This window comes from Myotis myotis, unplaced genomic scaffold, assembly GCF_014108235.1.
Source record: "Myotis myotis isolate mMyoMyo1 unplaced genomic scaffold, mMyoMyo1.p scaffold_m19_p_1, whole genome shotgun sequence".
NCBI lineage: Eukaryota > Metazoa > Chordata > Mammalia > Chiroptera > Vespertilionidae > Myotis > Myotis myotis.
Window position 1 is genome coordinate 3,316,329 of NW_023416313.1, and position 22,193 is coordinate 3,338,521.

Consider the following 22,193-nt stretch of genomic DNA (forward strand, 5'->3'; position numbering starts at 1 on the left):
GCGGCCCTTCCTGACACGAGGGTGGCGAGGCTCCCCAGGGGGCAGTTAGGGACGAGGCTCAGTCACACTTTAAGAGCAGAAAGACCCCCCCTCCCCCGCCAGGCCCAAGGAAACATGTTTGCTAACATGCACCGTCTCACAACCCTCACAGGGCCTGCCTGGGGAGCTGGGCTGGGAGAGACTGCGGATGGACCTGGACCCTGAGATGTTTGACGGCCGGGAGAACAGAGCGCGGGTTTGGAGGCGGACGGCGCCGGGTTCCAATCCAGGGCCTTTGATCACCTGAACAACCGCAAGTTCGGTGACCTCCCCGAATTCCCATTCTTAATCTCGAAATGGGGGAAAACATCACGTGGGTCCTAGAACTGTTGTGAGGGCTCAGCGAGGCCATGTGGGAGGCGCGGGGCGGGCTCCCGTGGGCCCCCAGATGGGGAGACAGCTTGTCAAATCGGACCGTGCGCGGAACCAGCGGGGGGAGGTGAGGGTCCGGCCCCCCACTCCCAGCTCCTCTGGTGGCTCATCCTCCGTCTCGCGGTTCCTCGCAAAGCCCCGAGGCGGGGAAACGGCAGTTGTCACCCTAAGCTTGTCGCCTTGAGCTTTTTGATGATGCTCAGTTGTTTTCTCAGGAACAAAAGGAAAACTTCATAAACAAAAACATAAGAAAAACCCTGCTTCTTCAAGGCGAGCTCTCAGGAGACAGAGGGGCTTGGACCTGGTGCGTATCTGGGCGGGGAGCGTTGGTTCCCCTGAGAACTGGCACCAAGGCAGGACGCTCAGGTCCTGCGCCTGCAGGCAGCACTGCCCTCGGGGGCAGGGCCGGAGCGGCCCACGGGGATCACCTGGGCGGAGGATGCTGAGCACAGACAGGCATGATGCATGGACTGGCCAGCCAGGGCCTGCTGCTGACCATGTGGGCTCCAAAGGACCAAGGGTTTTGTTTTTGTTTTTTAATATGTTTTTATTGATCTCAGAGAGGAAGGGAGAGGGAGAGAGGGAAACATCAATGAGAGAGAATCACTGATCAGCTGCCTCCTGCACACCCCACACTGGGGATTGAGCCTGCAACCTGAGCATGTGCCCGTGATCGGAATCGAACCTGGGACCCTTCAGTCTGCAGACCGACGCTCTATCCACTGAGCCACACCGGCTAGGGCCGAAGCACTCAGCTTAAATGTGAAACAGAAATGTGGGCACTGGCCTTTGTTCTGGCCTCGATGAAGACAAGGTTGGACTTTTTCCACGAGGGGACAGACAGAGATGGGACCCGGGGCAGCTTCTATCTCCACCAACTAGATCTTGCCGCACCTCCGTCCCCCACGCATGGGTCCTCAGCAGGCTTTCCTCGGGACCCTGAGGCAGAGCCCTGCTCCCACCGGCAACAACCGGAGTTGGGGAGAGGGGAGGGCAGGTTGGCATGGGGAGCCAAGATGTTCTCATCCGTCCAGAATGCCATCCGAAGCCCCCACTCTCACCCTTCATTGCTTAGCATTGACTAAACATGACATGTGACATGGATTCCTATTCAGACGAGGCCAGTGAAGGACGCACAGAAGATGGTTCTACAAGTAGAGTCTTAGCGTCAGGACGGTGGAGGATGGCAGCCCCTACGCTGGGAAGTACCTGGGTGTGACCCCCACCTCCTCCCTCTGCGGAGAGGAAAGGATAGAAGGGGGTGCTTGGGGGATGGGATAGACACACAGAGCCCAGACCCGAGGGGGAAACCCATGCATCACGCCTGTCTGTTCCCGGGAAGAAGCTACTTGTTCTTGGTGACAGTTGGCAATTAAACACAAGAGGCCTCGCCATGACTCATGCTCAAGGCGGGAGGAGGAAACAGTGAGAGGCACCGCGGCTGCATCTTCCAAGTGACAGGCGCTCCCTAAGCGTGGCCCAAGCTGGGGGACAAGTGGGAGTGTCTGCACTCCTTCCACGTCCATCAAGGGGCAGCCAGACAGCAGGGGTGGGGTCAGCTATGCCCGTGCGCTCTGCTGGAGTTCATGGCCTGGAGTGGGGTAGGGTCAGGGTTGGACCTGAGTTAGAGTTACAGATAGGGTTGGTTAGGGTTGGACCTGCATTAGGATTAGGGTTAGGGTTAGGGTTGGGGTTGGGGTTGGGGTTAGGGTTAGGTTTAGGGATAGGGTTAGGGTTGGACCTGCATTAGGGTTAGGGTTAGGGTTGGACCTACATTAAGGTTAGTGTTAGGGTTGGATCTGCATTAGGGTTAGTTAGTGTTAGGGTTAGGTTTAGAGTTAGGGATAGGGTTAGGGTTAGGATTAAGGTTAGGGTTATGGTTGGACTTGCATTAGGGTTAGTCTTAGGGTTAGGGATAGGGTTAGGGTTAGGATTAGGGTTAGGGTTGGACCTGCATTAGGGTTAGATTTAGAGTTGGTTAGGCTTGGTCCTGTGTTAGGTTTAGGGTTAGAGTTAGGGTTATGTTTAGGGATGGACCTTTGTTAGGGTTAGGGCAAGGGTTGAACCTGATTAGGGTTATGATTAGGGTTAGGTTTGGACCTGTGTTAGGGTTAAAGTTAGGGTTAGTGTTGGAATTGCATTAGGGTTAGGGTTAGGGTTGGACCTGTATTAGGGTTAGGGTTAGTGTTAGGGTTAGGGTTGGACCTGTATTAGGGTTAGGGTTAGTGTTAGGGTTAGGGTTGGACCTGTATTAGGGTTAGGGTTAAGATTAGGGTTAGTCTTGCACTAGGGTTAGTGTTAGCATTAACGTTTGGGTTAGGGATAGGGTTTGCGTTTGGGTTAGGTTTCAGATTAGGGTTAGGGTTGACCTGAATTAGTGTTAGGGTTAGGGTTAAGGTTAGATTTGGACCTGCCTTAGGGTTAATGTTAGGGATAGTGTTAGGGTTAGGGTTAGTGTTAGGTTTAGGGTTGGACCTGCATTAGGGTTAGAGCATTGTGGGTAAGGGTTTAATTTAGGATTAAGGTTGGACCTGCCTTAGGGTTAGTGTTAGGGATAGTGTTAGGTTTAGGGTTGGACCTGCATTAGGGTTAGAGCAGCCGTGGGCAAACTACGGCCCGCGGGCCGGATCCGGCCCGTTTGAAATGAATAAAACTAAAAAAAAAAAAAAGACCGTACCCTTTTATGTAATGATGTTTACTTTGAACTTATATTAGTTCACACAAACACTCCATCCATGCTTTTGTTCCGGCCCTCCGGTCCAGTTTAAGAACCCATTGTGGCCCTCGAGTCAAAAAGTTTGCCCGCCCCTGGGTTAGAGCATTGTGGAGGAGTTGGAGTTTTTCTTTGAGACACACCTATTTCTAATATGTAGGAATGGTAGTTGACAGACACCTGGAGTAGGAGAGACAGTTCGATGTCCCTCCCAGAAAGCAAACTCTGGTCCCTCTGCACCTGCATGGGGATGGGGTAAGGTCTGACCCACCATTTGTGGAAAGTTTAAGAGTATTTTTCTTTTCTCCTTTTTAAAAATGTTTATTGATTTCAGAGGGAGGAAGGGAGAGGGAGAGACAGGAACATCAATGTGACACATCCGATTGCCTCCTGTACCCCCCTTGTTTTCCAATGTGCAGCGAGCCTGCCTCCTGGCATGTGCCCTGACTGCGAATCGAACGGGGACCGCTTGGTTCATAGGCTGATGCTCAACCACTGAGCCACACCATCTGAGAAGAGTATTCTTCTTTGGGTGGAGCGTTTTGTGTATTTCCCCTGGTGTGTAGATTGCACGTTCCTATCTATAAAATCATAATGAAGACGATTAACAGTAACCATATAATCCATAATACAAGTTGTGATCAAGGCAGACAGAGCCTTGCATTGCCGAGTGTGGTTTTATTCCCTGGTAAACACACCAAATAACATATCACTGAGCTGGGATCCCCCACCCCCTTCTCTACGTTTCTCATTAAACATGAGGTCTTAACTCCAGGAGGACACGCCCATCCCGCCCCACCCTGAATAAGAGCAGCGTCGAGGGCAGGCTGCCCAGGAAATCATTTATTCTGAGCAAGAAACAGCGCGGACTCAAACAGAGCCAGGCCGGCCTCTCACGGCCGCTTCCAGCCCCGCCCCTGCCTCTGGGCCCAGCATGGGAGGCACCGAGGAGCCCTAACCGCTGCCGGGGCCGGTGCAGGAGCGGCAGCCGGGCCACACCCGGAGGGGACAGGACGGTGCCGGCGGGAGCGGAGGATGGAAAGCGTGCAAGCCAAGTGGACGCACATGGGCAACACCGTCGCCCTGGCTCAAAGGAGGAAAGCAATGGCCGTTCAGAAAAATGAAAGTAAGAAACCACACCCCACACTAACACTCTCTTAAGGAATCTAAGAGATGACAGCGGCAGCCACGAGGACTGGCTCATGAGGTAAAAGCGAAAAGTAGGAGTTGGGTGCAAAGATAAAAACAGAACTGACCCCCGACAGGAACACACGGGCACTGAATAAGCCACACACCGCGCCTGTTTCTACCGAAACCCAACCAGACGAGCGCGTGCAACGGGAGGGTTCGCCGCTGCACACACAGGACCCGGGGGTGGGTTATGACCCCCGTTTTAAAGCGAGGAAACAGGTGCTCAAGAGATGACACGATTTGCCTATGGGTTTCCATCAGCACAGGGCAGGGGCAGCTTCTGCACACGGATCGGGTTCCAAGTCCAAGTGCATCCCTGGTGCGACAGTATCTACCGAATCCACGGCAGGCAGGCTGCTCCCGGCGCAGGTCAGGAATTGCTGTGTTTTCTGCGTGGACCCAGTGTCCCCGAGTGGACTGTCTACGGTGACCCTTGCTTCCTCACGTATCCACACTGGGTGCCCGGTCCACGGCAGCGGCAGCCGAGGACCCTCGTGAAGACAATCCTGACGCGACAATCTCACGCCCTCCCGGGAGACACCCTGCAGGGCGGGCCAGTCCGAGTTCTGCCGCGGGACGTGCTTTTGGGGACCGAGGACACTCTATCGGAGTGACCAGGCTGGGGGCCTGCTGGAATGAAAAGTGGGGTGAGGCAGTCTTCTGTGAGTCAGGGGAGAAGTACATCTACAGCCCAAGACCCTGGGCCCGGGCTGGTCTGCAGGCCACGCCACCTTAGACGGCCAGCGAGACCGGCCCAGCGGAGAGCGCCACGGGGACACGTCAGGTTCTGCGTGCCGGGGGGCACGGCGCCTCCCCAGGAAGGGCAAACGCGCCCCTGTTGGTGTTGCCTTCTTGCTGCATTTTCGCAAGTCCCGCCTAAGGAGCCAGGACAAGTCAAATGGCAAAGCTGTGACGGTCCGATCGCGTTGGGGTGGGAGTGCGTGTCCGACATCACCGTTCAAGCTGGCCCGTGTGAACCACTTTGTAAACGTCAGATGTCCTGCGTGTCTGCGACCCAGCCGGACACTCCCAGTGGCCTGCGATCAGAGGTGGGCGGAGAGACCCTTCGGCAGATGCAGAAAGCAGAGGCACAGGAGGGCAAGGCTCATCCAGGTCGCACAGGGGATCTTTCTGGCAGCGGTCCCACCCCGGCTCCCTGCTCCCAGCCCGGCTCTCTCTGTATCCAACGTTGGGGGTGAGGCAGGGACCGTGGCGGCAGAGAGGGGCTCGGTGGGCAGGGCGGAGATGGTGTAGTCCTGCTGGGCGGCCGGGCAGCTTAGCTGCTGCAGCCGTGGGCGCAGGCGGGGCCTGGCACGTTGTTGTTGCGACCGTCCTGGAGCTTGCCTGGCGCCTGGCTCCCGGCGCGGCCCTCGGGGTCCAGCAGCTGGATGCCCGGGCCCTGCTGCCTCCTCAGCCTGCAAACAAGCAGAGCGCAGGCGGAGTCAGTGCCACGGGCGGGCACGGCGCGGTGCCCCGGACACCCCTGCGCAGGAGGGAGACGCGGGGCCCTCAGCCCACACCTTCCTCTGGCCAGGGAAGCACAGGCCTGGAGGCAGGTGGGCCTGTGGCTCAGGTGCAGGCAGGTGAGTTTCTGCGCACACAGAGCCTCAGTGTCCTCCTCACCTGTGAAATGGAGACCATCACGCCCACTCGTGGCCCCTCGTGTCGTGTATGGGGGCCGTAGATGGGACGTGAGGTGATGAGGCCCACCCATCACTCATCCACACATTCACATCCAGTGCCCACCGACGGACCAGCCCCGTGCGGGGAGAAGAAGCCCTGGCAGCAAAGCCTGTCTCTGTCCTCAGGGGCTGGGCGGGAGGAGAGGTGTGGTCGGACCCTCTAGGCAAGGCTGCAGAGGTGTCTAAGGATCTTCTTTCCCCCTCCGTCCCCTTCCCCCACCCCCTCTCAAGAGACACAGCTCCTCTGGAGAGAAAATCATGTCAAAGCCAGGGAAACTCCAACGCCTAAGAAACCTATGGGAGTGAAGCAGAAACGCTTTTACTTCCAAACTAGGGCATCTCTAACGTCGCAAGTCCCTGGGGCTCTCCCAGGATGAGGAGGGAGCCTTCTAAGATTTTCATTTAAGTGCCCCAAGCGGGGAGTGTGTATTTAAAAATAGCGCCGTGCCCAAGGGTGGCTATATTGAGAGCCAGCGTTGCTATCTCTAGACTCCCGGCCTTCTCCCATTTTAGCACAAAATGTAACTGCAAAGGCTGCTTAGAAAGAGCGGGGCAGTGACGAGGGAGCCCCGGTGAGGGAGACGTGGATCCCGAAATCCTGTGTGGATCGGGGCGGCTTCCTGGAGGCAGCATTTGAGCTGGACTTTAGGGATTGGTATGGAATGTGGAGAGTGGGAGGGAGGGAGGGAGGGTGGAAGGTAGTGAGGGAGGGAGAGAAGGAGGGAGGGAGGGAGGGAGCAGAACTGAAATGAGGGGACACCCGTGAGGTAAGACACGGAAATAAGAAAGACACTGCAGCGTGGACCAGTCCTCTCTGGTCCCCCTTTGGCCAGACTACCTTGAATAGAATTAGCTGTTTCAAGTCTCCCCTCTTGTGGGGGTCACAGAACACTGACCAGGAGAGCTGAGGCCTAGAGCAGCGCTCCTCGAGGTGTGGCTCATGCCCCTCCACCTTCCCTGGGCTCAGAGGGAGCGCGGAGGCAGCATCGGGGAGGGGGAACCCTGCTCTGGGCACCTGCCCACGCCCACGCCCACTGCCCACAGAGCTGGGATGCTCATCACTCTGGAGGCTCCGCAGACGGCGTTCTGCCCACCACATCTGCACTCCCTCGCACCCACCCCCATTCACCACCACCCACCATCTACTCATCATAAATACGTCCCCCCACCGTTTCTATCTACCTACCATCTACCCGTCCACTGACTTAGCCATCTGCCCATGCATTTACCCCATCCACCAACTGTCCATTCATCCACTCCCATGTCTACCCATCTGTCCCACCCACACCTCCACCTGGCCACCCTTACTCACCTACCTGTCCACCCTTCACCCACTTACCTATTCACCCACCCACCTATCCACCTCCCAAACACACACCCATCCATCTACCTACCTCATCCATTCAACATCCACCTATCTTCTCCTCATTCATCTAACTACCCACTATTTGTCCATTTCATCTATTCCTATCCACCCATCCATCGATTCTTCATGCACCCTCTGTTTACCTACCCACTCATGCATCCATCTCTGCTCTATTGATCCATCCAATCATCCACCCAATCACAATGTCCATCCAGCTACCCTCAACCCCACCTGTCCGTTCCACCTACTTGCCTACCCACCTCTCCCCACATCCATCTGTTTATCTCGTCCAGTCATCATCCACCCATATACCCACCCAGCCATCTATGCATCCATCCACACCCTCTGCCTATCCATTCAGCCATCTACTCCCACGTTTCCACTCTATGCCACCCACCCATCTGACCAGTGCCCACCCATCCCCCATCCTTCCACTCATCCTTTCCACCAGCACGTTCTGAGTGCCAGGCTCCGAGTGCCAGGCTCACAGTTGAAGGGCCTGGGGAGGACAGAAAGCCTAGAGTACCCGTCTCTGCGGGAAGGAGGCAGGGTGGCATAGCAGTAGGGCCTGGGCTGAGAGCCAGGCTGTTTCCATCCCTGGGCTGCCACTTTCTAGCCGTGTGACCTGGGGAACCAGACTCCAACCCAGGGGCTGCCTGCCGCCCACACCTCTGCTCTCCCCACTGAATCCCGTGCCCTTCCATCTGGGCGTGGGGAAAGGGGGGCAGGGAATGCCTTCTCCACGCCCTGAAGGAACCGAAAAGGCTCACATTGCTCCAATAGGAACCCTTGAACCAAGACAGATATGAAACTGTCACGGTTGGCCGAGCGCGCACCTGTATGACGCCCAGTTATCTATGCTCAGGAGGAAATGGAAAAGGGCTGTACGTTCCCACGAGGTGCAGCTCAAGGCCAGGGAAGCGCACTGGCTTCTTATCTCAGCCATGGCAGCAGCACTTCATTCCTCAGCCACCTTATCAAACTGTCAGTGTCATGAGCAGAATCCCGATGACGGACGTGGGCCCTCTCTACCTCCCGAGGTCGGCTGACTGACGCCGGAGGAAGGGTCTGTGACACAGAGCCCCGGCCAACGGCAGGAGGACACCTGTCAAAATCCGTAATAGATCGGCCGGAGGCATTTTTCGAAGGCAAAGCACTCTGTGGGCCTAACACAAAACGGCCAGCCACCGGGCTGACGGCAGATCGAGCTGTTCCACACATCAGGCTGAGCCTCCTCGGCCACCAGCGTTCCAGCAGCACAGGGCACATGCCAGGGCAAAGGGCAGCCCAGGCAGTGGCTCTCAGCAGGTGCCAGGCTCGGCCAGGGCTCTGGGTAGCTTCCTGAGGGTCCCCCAGGCCTAAAGGGTGCGAGGGGACGGGCGTGGGATCCCAGGCGTGAGGATGACACGGGGAAGCGACCCGGCTGGCAGACGTGGGGCCCACGGCTGGCTGAGGAGTTTGCATTCCCGGGGCATGCGTAGAGGTGGGCCGTGGTGGAGGTGAGGGACCCACCCGGGCAGGCTGCCCAGGTTCTGGCCCATGGGTGGGTGGGCAAGGCAGGGCCCCATTCCCACTGGGGCTGGGGAGGGTGAAGAAGGCAGCAGCCTGTCACTCATCCTGGGTGGCCACAGCTCTAGGGCAGGTGGGGGTCAAGGTCAACCCAGACTCACACATGAGGCCCGGCCAGCAAGCCTCACCCATGGGCTGAGTCTCCAGGCCCCTGCTCTGGCCAGCAGAGCGGGAAGGACCTCTGGAACCACAGCCGGAGACGCTGGGGTCCAGCACAGCCCACGCCCATTAAATAATGATGACCATAGCAATCGGCTTTACCACGCCAGGCACCGTATCCACAGCCTCATTTAGTCTCAGACCAGCCACAGGCAAGGCAGAGAGCTCACGTCCACAGCTGGCGTGAGGCCCGGGAAGCAAGCACCGGCCCAGGTCACTCTGGCAGCCTCAGCGCCAGGACTGGGTCCAGACAGTCACACTCCCGAGCCTGGGCCCCTCACCACCTGTGACCCTGCCTGTGCGTGCCAGCGTGCCTGGCCAGTTCCCACCTGCTTCCCCATTTCACACAGAGACGCTGAGGCCCAGGGGAGGGAAGCCAGTGCCTCGCTCAGCCACCTGGGCCGGGTGGGCGAGCTGGTCCCCTCCCAGGTCATGGCTGGCACCCGGGAGCCTGTGGTTCTGAAGGGCTTTGCCCGGCAGCAGCTGGGGGAGAGGGGGGACTTACTTCTCTCTGTTGAATATGATGAATTCCTTCCGCACGGTCTCCAGGCACTGCTGCAGGTGTCCGTTCTGTCAAAGGTACAGACAGGTGACTGTGAGTGCTGGACAAAGGGCCAAGACCAACAGAGACCAGTTGCCCGGGGCTGGGTACCAGCTAAGTGGAGGGAGCAGCCCTGCTGGCACCGTGGCTGTGCCAGGGAGCTTGGCAGACAAAGATGTTTATCTCAGTTTGAAGCCACTAAATCCAACCTGAAAGCGATAGTAGGGGGATTGTGGGTAGAAGATCCTGGGCGTGGCTTCCTGATGGCTCCAATGTCTGTCAGGCCTAATAAAGCGTGAGGGGGAGGGGAGAAAGGCAAGGCATCCTGCAAGTGCTTGTTCCCGCCAAGAACAGGCGCTGAGAGCCACCTGCCTCACCGAGGCTCTGCTGCTGCACCCCTGGCAGAGCTCGGGCCTGGGCGCCGGGCCTGGGCATGGGGCGTGGGGCCTGGGCGTGGGGCCTGGGCGTGGGGCCTGGGTGTGGGGCCTGGGCATGGGGCGTGGGGCCTGGGCGTGGGGCCTGGGTGTGGGGCCTGGGCATGGGGCGTGGGGCCTGGGTGTGGGGCCTGGGCGCGGGCGTGGGGCGTGGGGCCTGGGCGTGGGGCCTGGGCGTGGGGCCTGGGCGTGGGGCCTGGGCGTGGGGCGTGGGGCCTGGGCATGGGGCGTGGGGCCTGGGCGTGGAGCCTGGGCGTGGGGCCTGGGCGTGGGGCGTGGGGCCTGGGCGTGGGGCGTGGGGCCTGGGCGTGGAGCCTGGGCGTGGGGCCTGGGCGTGGGGCCTGGGCGTGGGGCGTGGGGCCTGGGCATGGGGCGTGGAGCCTGGGCGTGGGGCCTGGGCCCACCATACTGTTAGGGTCTACAAAGATGTTTCACTTTCTTTAAAATAAGCAGAAAAGCCCGAGGGGCGCATGGCTCAGTGGCTGAGTGTTGACCTATGAACCAGGAAGTTACGGTTCGATTCCCGGTCAGGGCACATGCCCGGGTTGTTGGCTCGATCTCCAGGAGGGGGTGTGCAGGAGGCAGCCGACCAATGATTCTCATTATTGATGTTTCTGTCTCTCCCTCTCCCTTCTTCTCTGAAATCAATAAAAATATGTTTAAAAAATAAGCAGGAAAAAATGAACTTCCAGCATTGAAAGCTGACTTCATACCACTGCCATCATTAAACATCATGTTTAAGATGCTTTTCTGGCGGAAGGGCCGGTTGTGGGTTGAAATCTGCTCCTCCCTCTAAAACATACGTTGACGACCTGACCCCCCACAGGTGAAGGGAACCTTATGTGGAGATGGGGCTGTGCAGCTGTCACTCATGAAGATGAGGTCACACTGGAGTAGGGGGCCCTCAGCTCAAGGACCGGTGTCCTTCCAAGAAGGCCACGTGAAGACACAGAGCCACGGAGAGGAAGCGCCACATGACGTGGAGGCAGAGACAAAGGGATGTGGCCACAAGCCAAGGCATGGAGACCCCCGGCCGCCACCAGGGGCAGGAGTGGCCGGAGAGGACCGCCTTCCAGCCTCTGGGGGAGCCCAGCTCTGTCCACACCTTGATTCTGAACGTCTGGCCTCCTGACTGGGGCGAGAATAACTTCCACTTATGTTAAGCCACCAAGGCTGTGACACTACGGCAGCCTAGAAAACGAATACAGCGGCTCATAAAGCCCGCGTGGCGTGCCCAGGGCCCCACGAACGTCACCCTGCGGCCTGGGCTGTCTCCACAGCACGGGCCTTCCACAAGGTGCTCAGGAGACAGCACCTAGGGGAGCCCCTGTCACTCAGCATTGAGCTCCTGACTGGAGACTCACGAGGTCCCTGCACGGGGGGCGGTGCTAAGGTGAATGATGGGAGCGCGCACGTGTAGCTCAGGCAGTTTCCTGCAATGAAAGCCCACTTATGTGTGGAGGCATCTCATTTACAGCCAGTGAAGGCATTTGGCTGGTGACTGACATGCCTCCATCTGTCTAAAGAGTAGCTTAGCGCCCAGCTGGCGTGGCTCCGTGATTGAGCGTCCAACCGTGAGCCAGGTGGTCACGGTTCGATTCCCGGTCAGGGCACATGCCTGGGTTGTGATCTCCATCCCCAGTAGGGGGTGTGCAGGAGGCAGCGGATCAGTGATTCTCCCCCATCATAAGAGATACAATGTTTCTATATCTCTCGTGCGCTCTCTCTCTGAAATCAATAAAAACATATTTTAAAATAATAGATAAGAAATAAAAGGTAGCCTAGCTCCATCGCATCCCTGGGAGCACAGGACTCCTGGCCTCCCGGGGTGCGCCCCCGCGCGTCCCCCCCCCCCCAGGGCGCTCACCAGCGGGCAGCTGTCCTTTGTGCCGTCTTTGGACCTGTTCTTTGCCAAACGCTTCTTCTTTTTGTGAAGCGGCTTGGATTCGAGAATCATTTCTTCAAGTTCAAATGTGGGATCACAGTTCAGTCTCCCTTTCTGAAGGAAAACAGGGTTTGTCTTTGTTCCACCCATCGCCGAACTTTACTTCCATTCACTCACTCATTCAATCTTTCATTCAACAAGTATCGATGGCCTGCTCCTGTGGGACACAGCTGCTGAATATATTTTTTTCTGATGATGAAAAGCAACACGTTCCCATTGCACACGTCCTTCGATTATCCCCCTGGCCCCGCGCCACACCCCGGGAGCCCCACCGCGACGTCCACGTGCTCCACCGTCTCCTTCCTACGGATGGATGGTCATTCATGAGGCTGAGTTTAGTTTTCTGATCGGACATTTCCACGTGTTTTATCAAACGTCCTCATGCCACCACTCCCTCTTCTATAAATATCATTTTTACTCTTTCCATGCAAAATACCATTTCTCATCAAATTCTTCCCAGTTTCTAGTCCTGGCTCCCTTTCCTCTGCAGCTGGAGCCAGCGGACCCAGGCCTGGCCTCCTGGAGGCTGGGCCCCCGCCCACTGTGGCAGGAGGAATGTTGGGTCTCCCTGCCTTCCAGACCTTGGATTCGAAACCTCAGGTGGCCTTTTCTGTCCTGAGACCCAGCCCAGGGGCCAGTCCCCTCGGGCAGTACAGCCTAGTGCAGCCGTGGGCAAACTACGGTCCGCGGGCCGGATCCGGCCCGTTTGAAATGAATAAAACTAAAAAAAAAAAAAAGACCGTACCCTTTTATGTAATGATGTTTACTTTGAATTTATATTAGTTCACACAAACACTCCATCCATGCTTTTGTTCCGGCCCTCCAGCCCAGTTTAAGAACCCATTGTGGCCCTCGAGTCAAAAAGTTTGCCCACTCCTGGCCTAATGGTTATAACACCCACGGCTTCGGAGGTACCATCTCTCCCAATGAGCAGGTCGGATTTCAGGCCCAAGTCTTTCCTGGCCCCATTTATCTGCCATTCATTCATTCACTCATTCATTCGTTCATTCACTCCCATGCAGGCTCTGGATCCAGACTGTCTGGGGCCAGGCCTGGTTCTGTCCATCTCTCACTGAGTGAGTGGACCAAGTTTCCTGACCTGAGAACACGGACCGACGCTGCCCTGTGGCGAGGCTTGTCTGAGATGCTGGCTGCGCACGCCAGGCACGCACTGCCTCCTGCCGGCTCCTGTCTCTCATGCAGCCACTCTCATGTGAGAAGACACCCTGTGGCCTCCTGGTGCCTTCGAAGGCCACCCATCCTGGGGGCTCCCTCAGGCCGAGGCCGGCCCACCCACATGGTCCCCAGTCTCTGAAGTCTCAGGAGGATGGCAGACACCGAAACGGGACCTTATTAACCACTAACGGAGACCCGGCGCCACTCCAGTGGGGGCAGAGAGGCTGCGGTCCAGAGAGGAGGCGGGGGCTGCCCCAGAGCAGAACCAGTGCTGACCCTCCCACGGGCCAGTGGCTGCGCGTATGCTGAGTCTTGGAGGAGGGGTGGGACCCATGGGGGGGTGGCGCGCCATCAGATGGGACCCCCACTCACATTGGGCACAAAGCTGGGGGTCAGCGCCTTCTCGAACACCGCGTCCCAGTTCATGTCGGCCAGGTAGGGTGTGCTCTGTAGGTCGCCGAGGCTGGACAGGCGGCTCTCGGGGTCCTTGGTCAGGAGCTGGAGATACAGGGCAAAGTGCTTGCCTGAGCTGTGCGTCACCGAGGGGGGCGGGGTGCTGAGGGTGGGGTCACCTCTAGTCCAATCATACCCCATCTGGGACGCTGTCATTAGAAATGTCACCAACACCCACCTCTTTACAACAAGGAGGGACTGAGGGGTCAGGCTGCTTCCGCAGGGCATCCAGCCAGGGGCCCTTGGGCAGGGATGAACCCTGCAGCCGCCGGCTCCCCTTGGGGACCACGGCCCCGTGACACGCTGGCTTGTAGGGGCGCACAAGAGACTTGGTTGGAAAGTCTGTAAGGAGGAATTTCTGACCTAGGGGAGTGGGCTGAAGGTGGCGCCCCTAATTTTCCAAACAAGCCTGTGTACATGCGGACCCTCGGGTGTTTACCGGAACCTTTATGCTTAATCTTTAGACGTGCTTGCTTAAAGGACACTGCAGACACATGTGTCCTCCCAAGATTACGACCCAACTGATTGTATCTAAAAGATAAACTTTATCCCAAACTGCTGCTACAATAAGAGCCTGAAGAGGCAGGTGAATGAGGCTGTCTGGTTCCTATAGCCAGGCAGTCCCTTAGCTCTCTCTTTCACAGAAACATGCCTCTGAGTAATCATTCATCCGTCACTCAGGGGCTGCTGGTCAGCCCTGGCACTGGCTCTCCCTGGTAGCACAGAGTCTGCCAATTAAAAATAAAAGAATCAGCAGTCTCGTCTCAGGACTTTAAGCTCGATAATGGGACGTGCCACGTGTCATAGTTTTCCTCGGACAGGCTGAGGCGACCTCTGTGGCCTGGTACGCTGACTGCACTTGTCGCCACGGGGACCATTCTCAGCTTCTTCTCAAACGAGTTCTGCTAATAAGGGTGGTAAGTGTAAAAGCCACCACAGGGCCCTGACTTGTTTGGCTCAGTGGATAGAGCGTCGGCCTGCGGACTGAAGGGTCCCAGGTTTGATTCCAGTCGAGGGCATATGCCTTGGTTGTGGGCACATCCCCAGTGGGGGGTGTTCAGGAGGCAGCTGATTGATGTTTCTCTCTCATCGATGTTTCAGCTCTCTATCCCTCTCCCTTCCTCTCTGTAAAAAATCAATAAAATATATTAAAAATAAATAAATAAATAAATAAATAAATAAATGCCACCACAGGCTGCCCCCCCGTGTCCACAGGGCTCTCTGCCTGGGGGTCACCTGCTCCACTGGTGCAGGGAGCACCTGCCTGCAAAAAGGACAGGAGTCCTGGTCTGGAGGCCACTGGACCGGTGCGGCCCTAGGTAGCTGAGGCCCGAGTTCCTCCTGGAGAGGGACGGCCAAGCCTCCACGCCCAGCTCATGGCTGAATGATCCCTGGGGGGGCCTGGTCAGCCAGTGGAGCTTGGAGGGGAGCCCCCGACAGCCTGTACCCCCAGTCACTGCAGAAATCTCCCGCTGTCCCCAGCGAGAGGGCCGGTCACCAGGTGAGGGACGCCTACCAGGATGTCATCTGTTGGTCACAGCAGCCTGTCTCTAGGGGGTGCGCCCAAACGAGGGGTGCTGATTTAAACAGAGGCCCCATTTCTTTGCTGCACCTGGGCTCAGCGGTTGGGCAGTAGTGGTCTGACTCGCTGGGCGGGTTAGAGGGCATGGCAGGTGGCAGGGCTTCCAGTGATTTGGAGACCAGTCGGGCTGAGGGCCACCAACCCCTAGGAACCAGTGAGGACTCCAAAGCAAGTTCATGGATAGCGATTCAGTGCATCATCCATGGGGGAGCAGTGAGTGCTGGGCTCGGAGTCGGGGAGCTGGGGTAGAGCCCGCCTCTGCCCCTTTGCAGCCCCGTGACACTGACAGCAGGTTTCACTTTCCTGAGCCTCAGTTTTCTCATCTCTACTATGGGGACAACACCACTACTCAGGGTCAAATACACAGTCTTGTAGCGATGAAGGGAGAAGACGCAGCCATGGCCCCGGACTTACTATTCCCTCAACCAGCTCTGGCACGTGACCACCAGCTCCATCAACTCCACGCATCTTGAAGGACTCCCAGTGGCCACAGCTGAAGGCCAGCTCAAAGGGAGGGCACCCAGCCTCCTGCCTCCACCCTGGGCTCAACTCTGAGAATCGGCCTTTCCAACAAGCTCCCAGGGGGTGCCACCCTGCTGGTCCCCGGAATACACTTTGAGAACCTCTCCTTCATTCTAACAGCAACAATTCCTGCACAAGGTACGGAGATGCCCGTGTCTTCAAGCCCAGTGAGTCAACGACGCTTTGAAGAGCCACCTGCAGTGAGGATCTCTATGTACTGGGAGTCCGTGCTGGTGTGAAAGGGCCTGGCGTCGCTGTCACCACCGGGACTCCGAGCCAGGCTTGCCGGCCAGCAGCCTGAGATCCTGAATGCCAGATGCTGAGCCCGCATGGGAGGTGGCTTAGAGCCCTGCTCTTCATCTCCTGTCTTTCCGTTTCCTCCTTCCTCACGGTGCCGGGAGGCACGAGTCTGCGCTGTGACCTCACTCCCGCTAGCGGCGGCTGGCCGCCCCTTACCTTCCTCAGCAGGGCGACCATCCCCTTGCACCACGTGGAGGAGTAGTGCACACGCTCCGCCTGGAACATGTTGAGGATCTCAGCGACGGGCGTGGCCGAGTGGATCTCGTACGGCCTCTGCAGAGACAACGGGCGGAGTCAGAGAGAGGACAGGACACTGTACTGGCCGGGTTAAAACCACAATACATCCGGCGGTGTGGCTCAGTGGTTGGGCATCGACCCATGAACCAGGAGGCCATGGTTCGATTCCCAGGCAGGGCACACGCCCAAGATTGCAGGCTCGATCCCCAGCAGGGTGTGCAGGAGGCAGCCAATCCATGATTCTCTCTCATCATTGATGTTTCTCTCTCTCTCTCCATTTCCCTTCCTCTCTGAAATCAATAAACACACATATATTTTTAAAAAGACAGAGTTTATCTTTGAAGCAGCAAGAGCCACTCCGTCCTTGGGGCTTTTGGCCACGTCATCACCTTTGACGGTTGCGACCCGTGAGGAAGGACAGAAGAGGAACTTTCCACTGGCCAAGGCCGAACCAAGCTTAGGTCAACTGCTCGCCACGGCCACTGGCCTGACTGATTGTGCAAGACAGTCAGCGTCTGGCAAACGCTCGTGTCCTCTGGTTCTTACAGATACGATGGGCCCTCATACTCCTCCTCCGAGTACGTGTGTCCGTGGGACTAATGGACGACAGGAACCGACCAGGAATGAGGATGCCGGTGGGAGGTCAACCTTTTCATTCAGAGCTTGAGAAAATCATCGGTTTGTTTGTTTTTTGCATTCTAAAAAACACCACGTACAGTAGTTCCTCTGAGGAATTCAGGGGAAATAACTGATCAAGAGTAGATCCCAGCCGCTTGAGCTATAGGGTGATTAGTAATACGTATGTGCACTCTCAGAGCTCTGACGGTTTATAGACTGCTTCATTCATTCATTCATTCATTCATTCATTCATTCATCACTCGTGTCACCATGCCCGGGCCCTGCCGTCACGGAGCGCTGGCTGGGCTGACGGTGCCTGCACGCAAAGGGCGGGGGCGCATCGCCAGGGGGGGAAACGGGACTCTGCCTGCTGTGCGGGCAGCGGAGCTGGGAAGGTGAGTGATACGTGACCCGCACGCCGCAGCCCAGGGCAGCGAATGCCATGATGGCGGCTGCGCAGACTGAAAGGATGGGACAGTCCCCACTGTGCGCGGGGGAAACCGTGTCCTGAGGGGTAGGCGGCATCCTTTTCCAACAATCCCTGTGCAGAGAAAACACGCCTCCAAGTCAGTTTGTCATCATTCTTTCTGCTCAGATAAAACAACGAGACACTAGTTGCCAAGTAGCTCCATGGGTCATCTTCGGTTTTCCCGTTTAAATACGTCCGGACGCCCCATCTTTCTGGCACACAGAGCTAAGGTGTTCAGGGGAGATCGGGACGAACAGACAAACGGAACCGTGAAGGACACATGGCCTGTACCCCGCAAGGGCTTCCAACCAAGCCGAAAAGTGGGAGGGAAGAGGCAGCATTGGAACTCACAGGTGCTCCCCACGTCTGAGCTGCCACTGACGAGCCGCTGACCTTCGCACAAGCCTTCCCTCCCAACATCCCCTGCCCAGGAGCAGAATGAGGGGCTGGGTGAGAAGCTCGCTAAGCTCAGGGGCCTCAGCGCTGGCACGCACACCATCGGGACTGGCAACAGGCCTCCGACTCCTCACTGAGCTCCTTCCTGCCACCCGGTGCCGGCCCAGCAAAATGGTGTGCCTCGTCCCCCCAAGCCCGGGACCCCGAGCCCCCACTTCCACGGCCCTGTGTGCCCGCCGCACAGATGCAGGTCTTACCCAGCCCCGCAGCAGCTCGTAGGCCGTGACGCCCAGGGACCACCAGTCGACGGGGTAGGAGTACCCGGGGCCTCCGTCCACGTAGACCTGGAACACCTCCGGGGCTGCCAGAGACAGGATGAAGAGAATGGCGCTGCGCGTCTCACTTACACTCACCGCCCCTGAGAGAGGGGAGCAGCATCTTGGCAGACGTGGCAAGTTAAGGACCTCACGGTACAGTCACAGTGGGAGGACCGGCTCCTTACTGACCCCCCCAGTGAATCAGGCCGTGGTGTAGACCCTCCCACAGGGTCCCTGGTCTGGGTCATGTGACTTGCGTTGGCCAACTGGGCACCGGGAAATGCGAGGCAGGCAAAGTCTCCATGAGCATGTGGGGACTGGGATCTCCTTGAGGCCTCTGTCACCATGTGCGCAAGCTCACTCTGGTCCCTGCGATGACGGAGACCATGCGGGGGGAGGCCCGTTCCTCTCAGCTCTCCTGGCGGAGCCCCCAGCTGGCCCACCGGCTGAGAGAGGGAGCCCAGCCCAAACCAGCAAAGAGCCGTCCGGCCACATGGCAGGACTGTGAGAAGTCATATGTCATTACTGCTCTAAGCTACAAAGCTTTGACATGGTTTGTTACTAAGGAAATGGAAACTAATATAGACATCAAGAGTTAAGAACTAAGAAAGACATTAATAGACTTGTACAAGACAAAAGAGCAACATACATTTAAATTTAAAAACTCAGCAATCAGGCAAGAGAACTCAGGGGGGAAAAGTCAGAAATGAAGGGAAACTATTTCAGTAATAAATACTTCACCAGGAAGCACACAAAGTGACTATACACTCAACAGATCATGCTTTAAAGGAAAGAGAAAGAAAAATGAGAAAAGTTTAAACAAATAAAGGAAGATATAAGAAAGATGTGAAACGAAAATGACAAATACTGAAGGGTGGCAAAGGAAACCCAACTTTCAGATCATCGGCGTCCTTAGAGAAAACAGAATGCTTGCCAAAAATAATCCTCCATCAAAAGTCATGAAGAAAATCCAGTCTGAAACCACACATGGTGTACTTAGCATACAGACCCAACTGACCAAAACCAAGGCTATATTCTGGTATAACTACTGGGCTTGAATCAAAAGAAAAGAAAGGTTGGTTGGTTGGTTTTTCCCTAAGCCTGAGCCAAGCCTCCTGGCTGGGCAGGAGTTCCCTAGAACAGCGGTCGCCAACCTCTCAGACCTCACGGACCACCGGTGGCCCACAGACCGGTTGGCGACCGTTGCTCCAGAGGTTTCCTTAAAGAAGACACAGGAGGGGAAGGTGTGTCTGGCAGGGCAGACAGACTGGGTGAAGCCCGGAGGTGTCAGAGAGCTGGGCACATCCTGGGCATGGCTGGGGGTGGGGGTGACGCAGGAGAGGATCCTGATGCCTCAGCCACCGGGCAGGTCACACCCCAAAGGGGTGCTGGGACACTCACCCATGTAGGGCTTGGTGCCGGCCATGGAAGAAGCCTTCTCCGCCCCCTGCACCACCGTCGCGATGTTGAAGTCCGTGATGTGGACGTGCCCTGGAGACAGAGAAGCAGAGGTCCCATTAGCGAGAGCTGCAGGCGGCTGTGCTACTCCTGTTGCGACTGAGAGCTGTGGTCTGCAAGGTGCCGGCCGGTTAGAGCGCCTGCTTACACTTGTGTTTTATCCGCTACTTTGAGAACGTCCCCCCGACCCCAGGATTACTCACAGTAGCCAAGACATGGACACAACCTAAGTGTTTATTAATAGACAAATGGATAAAGGATGTGTCATGTGTATATAGTGACGTATTATTCAGCCAGAAGAAAGGAACATCCTGTCATTTGCAACCACAGGGATGGACCTGGAGGACACCATGCTAAGTGAGATGAGTCAGACACATAAAGACAAATTCTGCAGGGTATCACCTACACATGGAGTCTGAACAAAATTCAAATTCATAGAAACAGAGAGTAGAAAGCGGTTGCCAGGAAATGGGGTGGGGAAGTGAGGAGAGGTTGGGAAAGGGCAGCTCTAAGGTGAATAAGGTCTGAGGAGCTAATGGATAACATGGAGACTATAACTGATAACACTGAGTTATATAATTGAAAATTGCTAAGAGTACAACTTAAATGTTTATATACACTGAGTGGCCAGATTATGACCACCTGACGTTTGTAGGCAAATTAGCTATAATTTCACGCTGAAGTTGCTAGAGGGCCAGATCATTATAAACGTCTGAATAGCACAATATACCTAAGTATTGTTGCTGATCAAGTTCATCCTATCATGTTGATGGCGTATCCCAATGGCGATGGCTTCTTCCAATAAGACAATGGGCCATGCCACGGTGCTCGTATTGTGCAGGAGTGGTTTCAAGAACATGAGGGAGACTTTACCTTGCTTAGGTGGCCCCCACAATCACCAGATCTCAATCCAATTGAGCATTTATGGGACGAAGTTAAAAGAGCCATCAGGCAGCTGGTTCCACAACCATCAAAGCTCACAGAACTGGACAGTGCTATTCATCAGGCATGGTGTCCGATTCCTCGCATCACCTTTCAACCTCTTGTGGAGTCAATGCCAAGAAGAATCGCCGCAGTACTGAAGGCAAAAGGTGGCCCAACGAAGTACTGATGGGGTGGTCATAATAATCTGGCTGGTCATAATAATCTGGCCAATCAGTGTATGTACTAGAGGCCCAGTGCATGAAATTCATGCACGGGGGAGGGGAGGGTCCCTCAGCCCAGCCTGCACCTTCTCCAATCCGGGATCCCTCTCGCAATCCGGGACTGCTAGCTCCTAACTGCTCGCCTGCCTGCCTGCCTGATCGCCCCTAACCACCTCTGCCTGCCGGCCTGATTGCCTCTAACTGCACTTCTGCTGGCCTGATCGCCCCTAATTGCCTCTGCCTCAGCCCCCGCCATCGTGGTTTTGTCTGGAAGGACTTCCAGAAGATGTCTGGTCTAATTGGCATATTACCCTTTTATTAGTATAGGTGTCTATTTTATGGGCAAGTTTTAAAGTACACATTTTTTAGTGGTTCATGCATATTACCTATAAATAAACAAATCTACTCATAATGAAGGCATGATAAAAATATTTATAGATTACAAGTTTAGAGGCACGGACCCAGAGAGTGAGAGCTCCTGGTGAATAGCAGAGGCAGGTCCACCCAGACTGCCTGTCTCAGGACAACTGTGCGAGACCGTGTGGGGGCAGGGCAGGGCGAGGAGAGGGCTCCTGTGCCCAGAGGTCACTTCTGCTCTCCTGTCTCGGCTGTGGTCAGTGGGGGCCTCAGGACGGTACCTGACAGATTTAGTGGGGGGAGGGGGGACCTGGGAGGGCTATCCTGGGTGTCTGGTGCCTGGCCCTGGGATGCTGGGACGACCAGGGCAGGCGACAGTGGCCTGGAGTGGGAAGCAGTCAAGCATAGAATACAGACAATAGAGTGGTTCTCCACCTCACAGCCCAGCTGTGGAAAGTCAGAAACAGCCACGAGGGAGGGTCTTCATGGCCTCCTGGGGCGGAGATGCCCTCTTGCCCTCTGGAATGGCATGACCCCTAACGCTGTGTTGACCCCATCATGCTGCAGGATCCCACATGGACATCCCTCCTCCAGCCCCGCTGAGCTGCTCTCGCACAGGCCCCGCCGCTCCCCGCACTGACCCTGCAGGGCCAGAGTGACCTCCCTGCTCTCCCGTGGCTCCCTCAGCCCCAGCTCCCCCTCAGGAACACGGCATCATTAGGAACCCCACCCCCAGCACTGGCCTGTGTGGGCGGGCCTGTGCGGCAGCACCTTTCACAGCTCCTGAGTGACTGCAGCCCTGGCCGAGCACCCGAGGTCCTTGACAACAGGACGCTGTGCCCTTCGGGGGCCTGGCACCACGCCTCCCAAAATGCAGGGACACCTGCCTGGACACGGAGGACAGCACTGCAGGTCAGTGAGCCTTAAGGGCCGGCAACGACACTCAGGTGCTACTCGCCTGTCTCTGGTGCGTCTCTGCCCACCTTTGGGACATGTGCTCCCCACGTGGGAAAGGGCAACCGCCCACTGGCAGGCGGTCCTCCGTTCCACCGGCCGCGTTAGACCAGGGCGTGGGTTGCCATGTTCTCTCCCTCAGTGCCGCCCCCGTGGCCGTGCACCTTCGCAGGGTCCTCCCTCGGCCCCAGGTGGGGT

At 56.8% G+C, this 22,193-nt stretch overlaps 1 protein-coding gene across 1 annotated transcript in view; it reads right to left on the bottom strand.

Annotated features, from left to right (window-relative positions):
- Positions 1-3,330: 3,330 nt before the first annotated feature.
- Positions 3,331-22,193, bottom strand: part of STK32B (serine/threonine kinase 32B) — a 124,127-nt gene continuing 105,264 nt past the window's right edge. The window contains exons 6-12 of the mRNA XM_036328649.1: positions 19,483-19,572; positions 18,022-18,125; positions 16,201-16,317; positions 13,560-13,685; positions 11,934-12,065; positions 9,597-9,661; positions 3,331-5,730 (exon numbers count right to left, since the gene is read on the bottom strand). Coding sequence (XP_036184542.1) covers positions 5,592-5,730; positions 9,597-9,661; positions 11,934-12,065; positions 13,560-13,685; positions 16,201-16,317; positions 18,022-18,125; positions 19,483-19,572 — 773 coding nt within the window. The 3' untranslated portion in view covers positions 3,331-5,591. The remainder of the gene's footprint in view (positions 5,731-9,596; positions 9,662-11,933; positions 12,066-13,559; positions 13,686-16,200; positions 16,318-18,021; positions 18,126-19,482; positions 19,573-22,193) is intronic.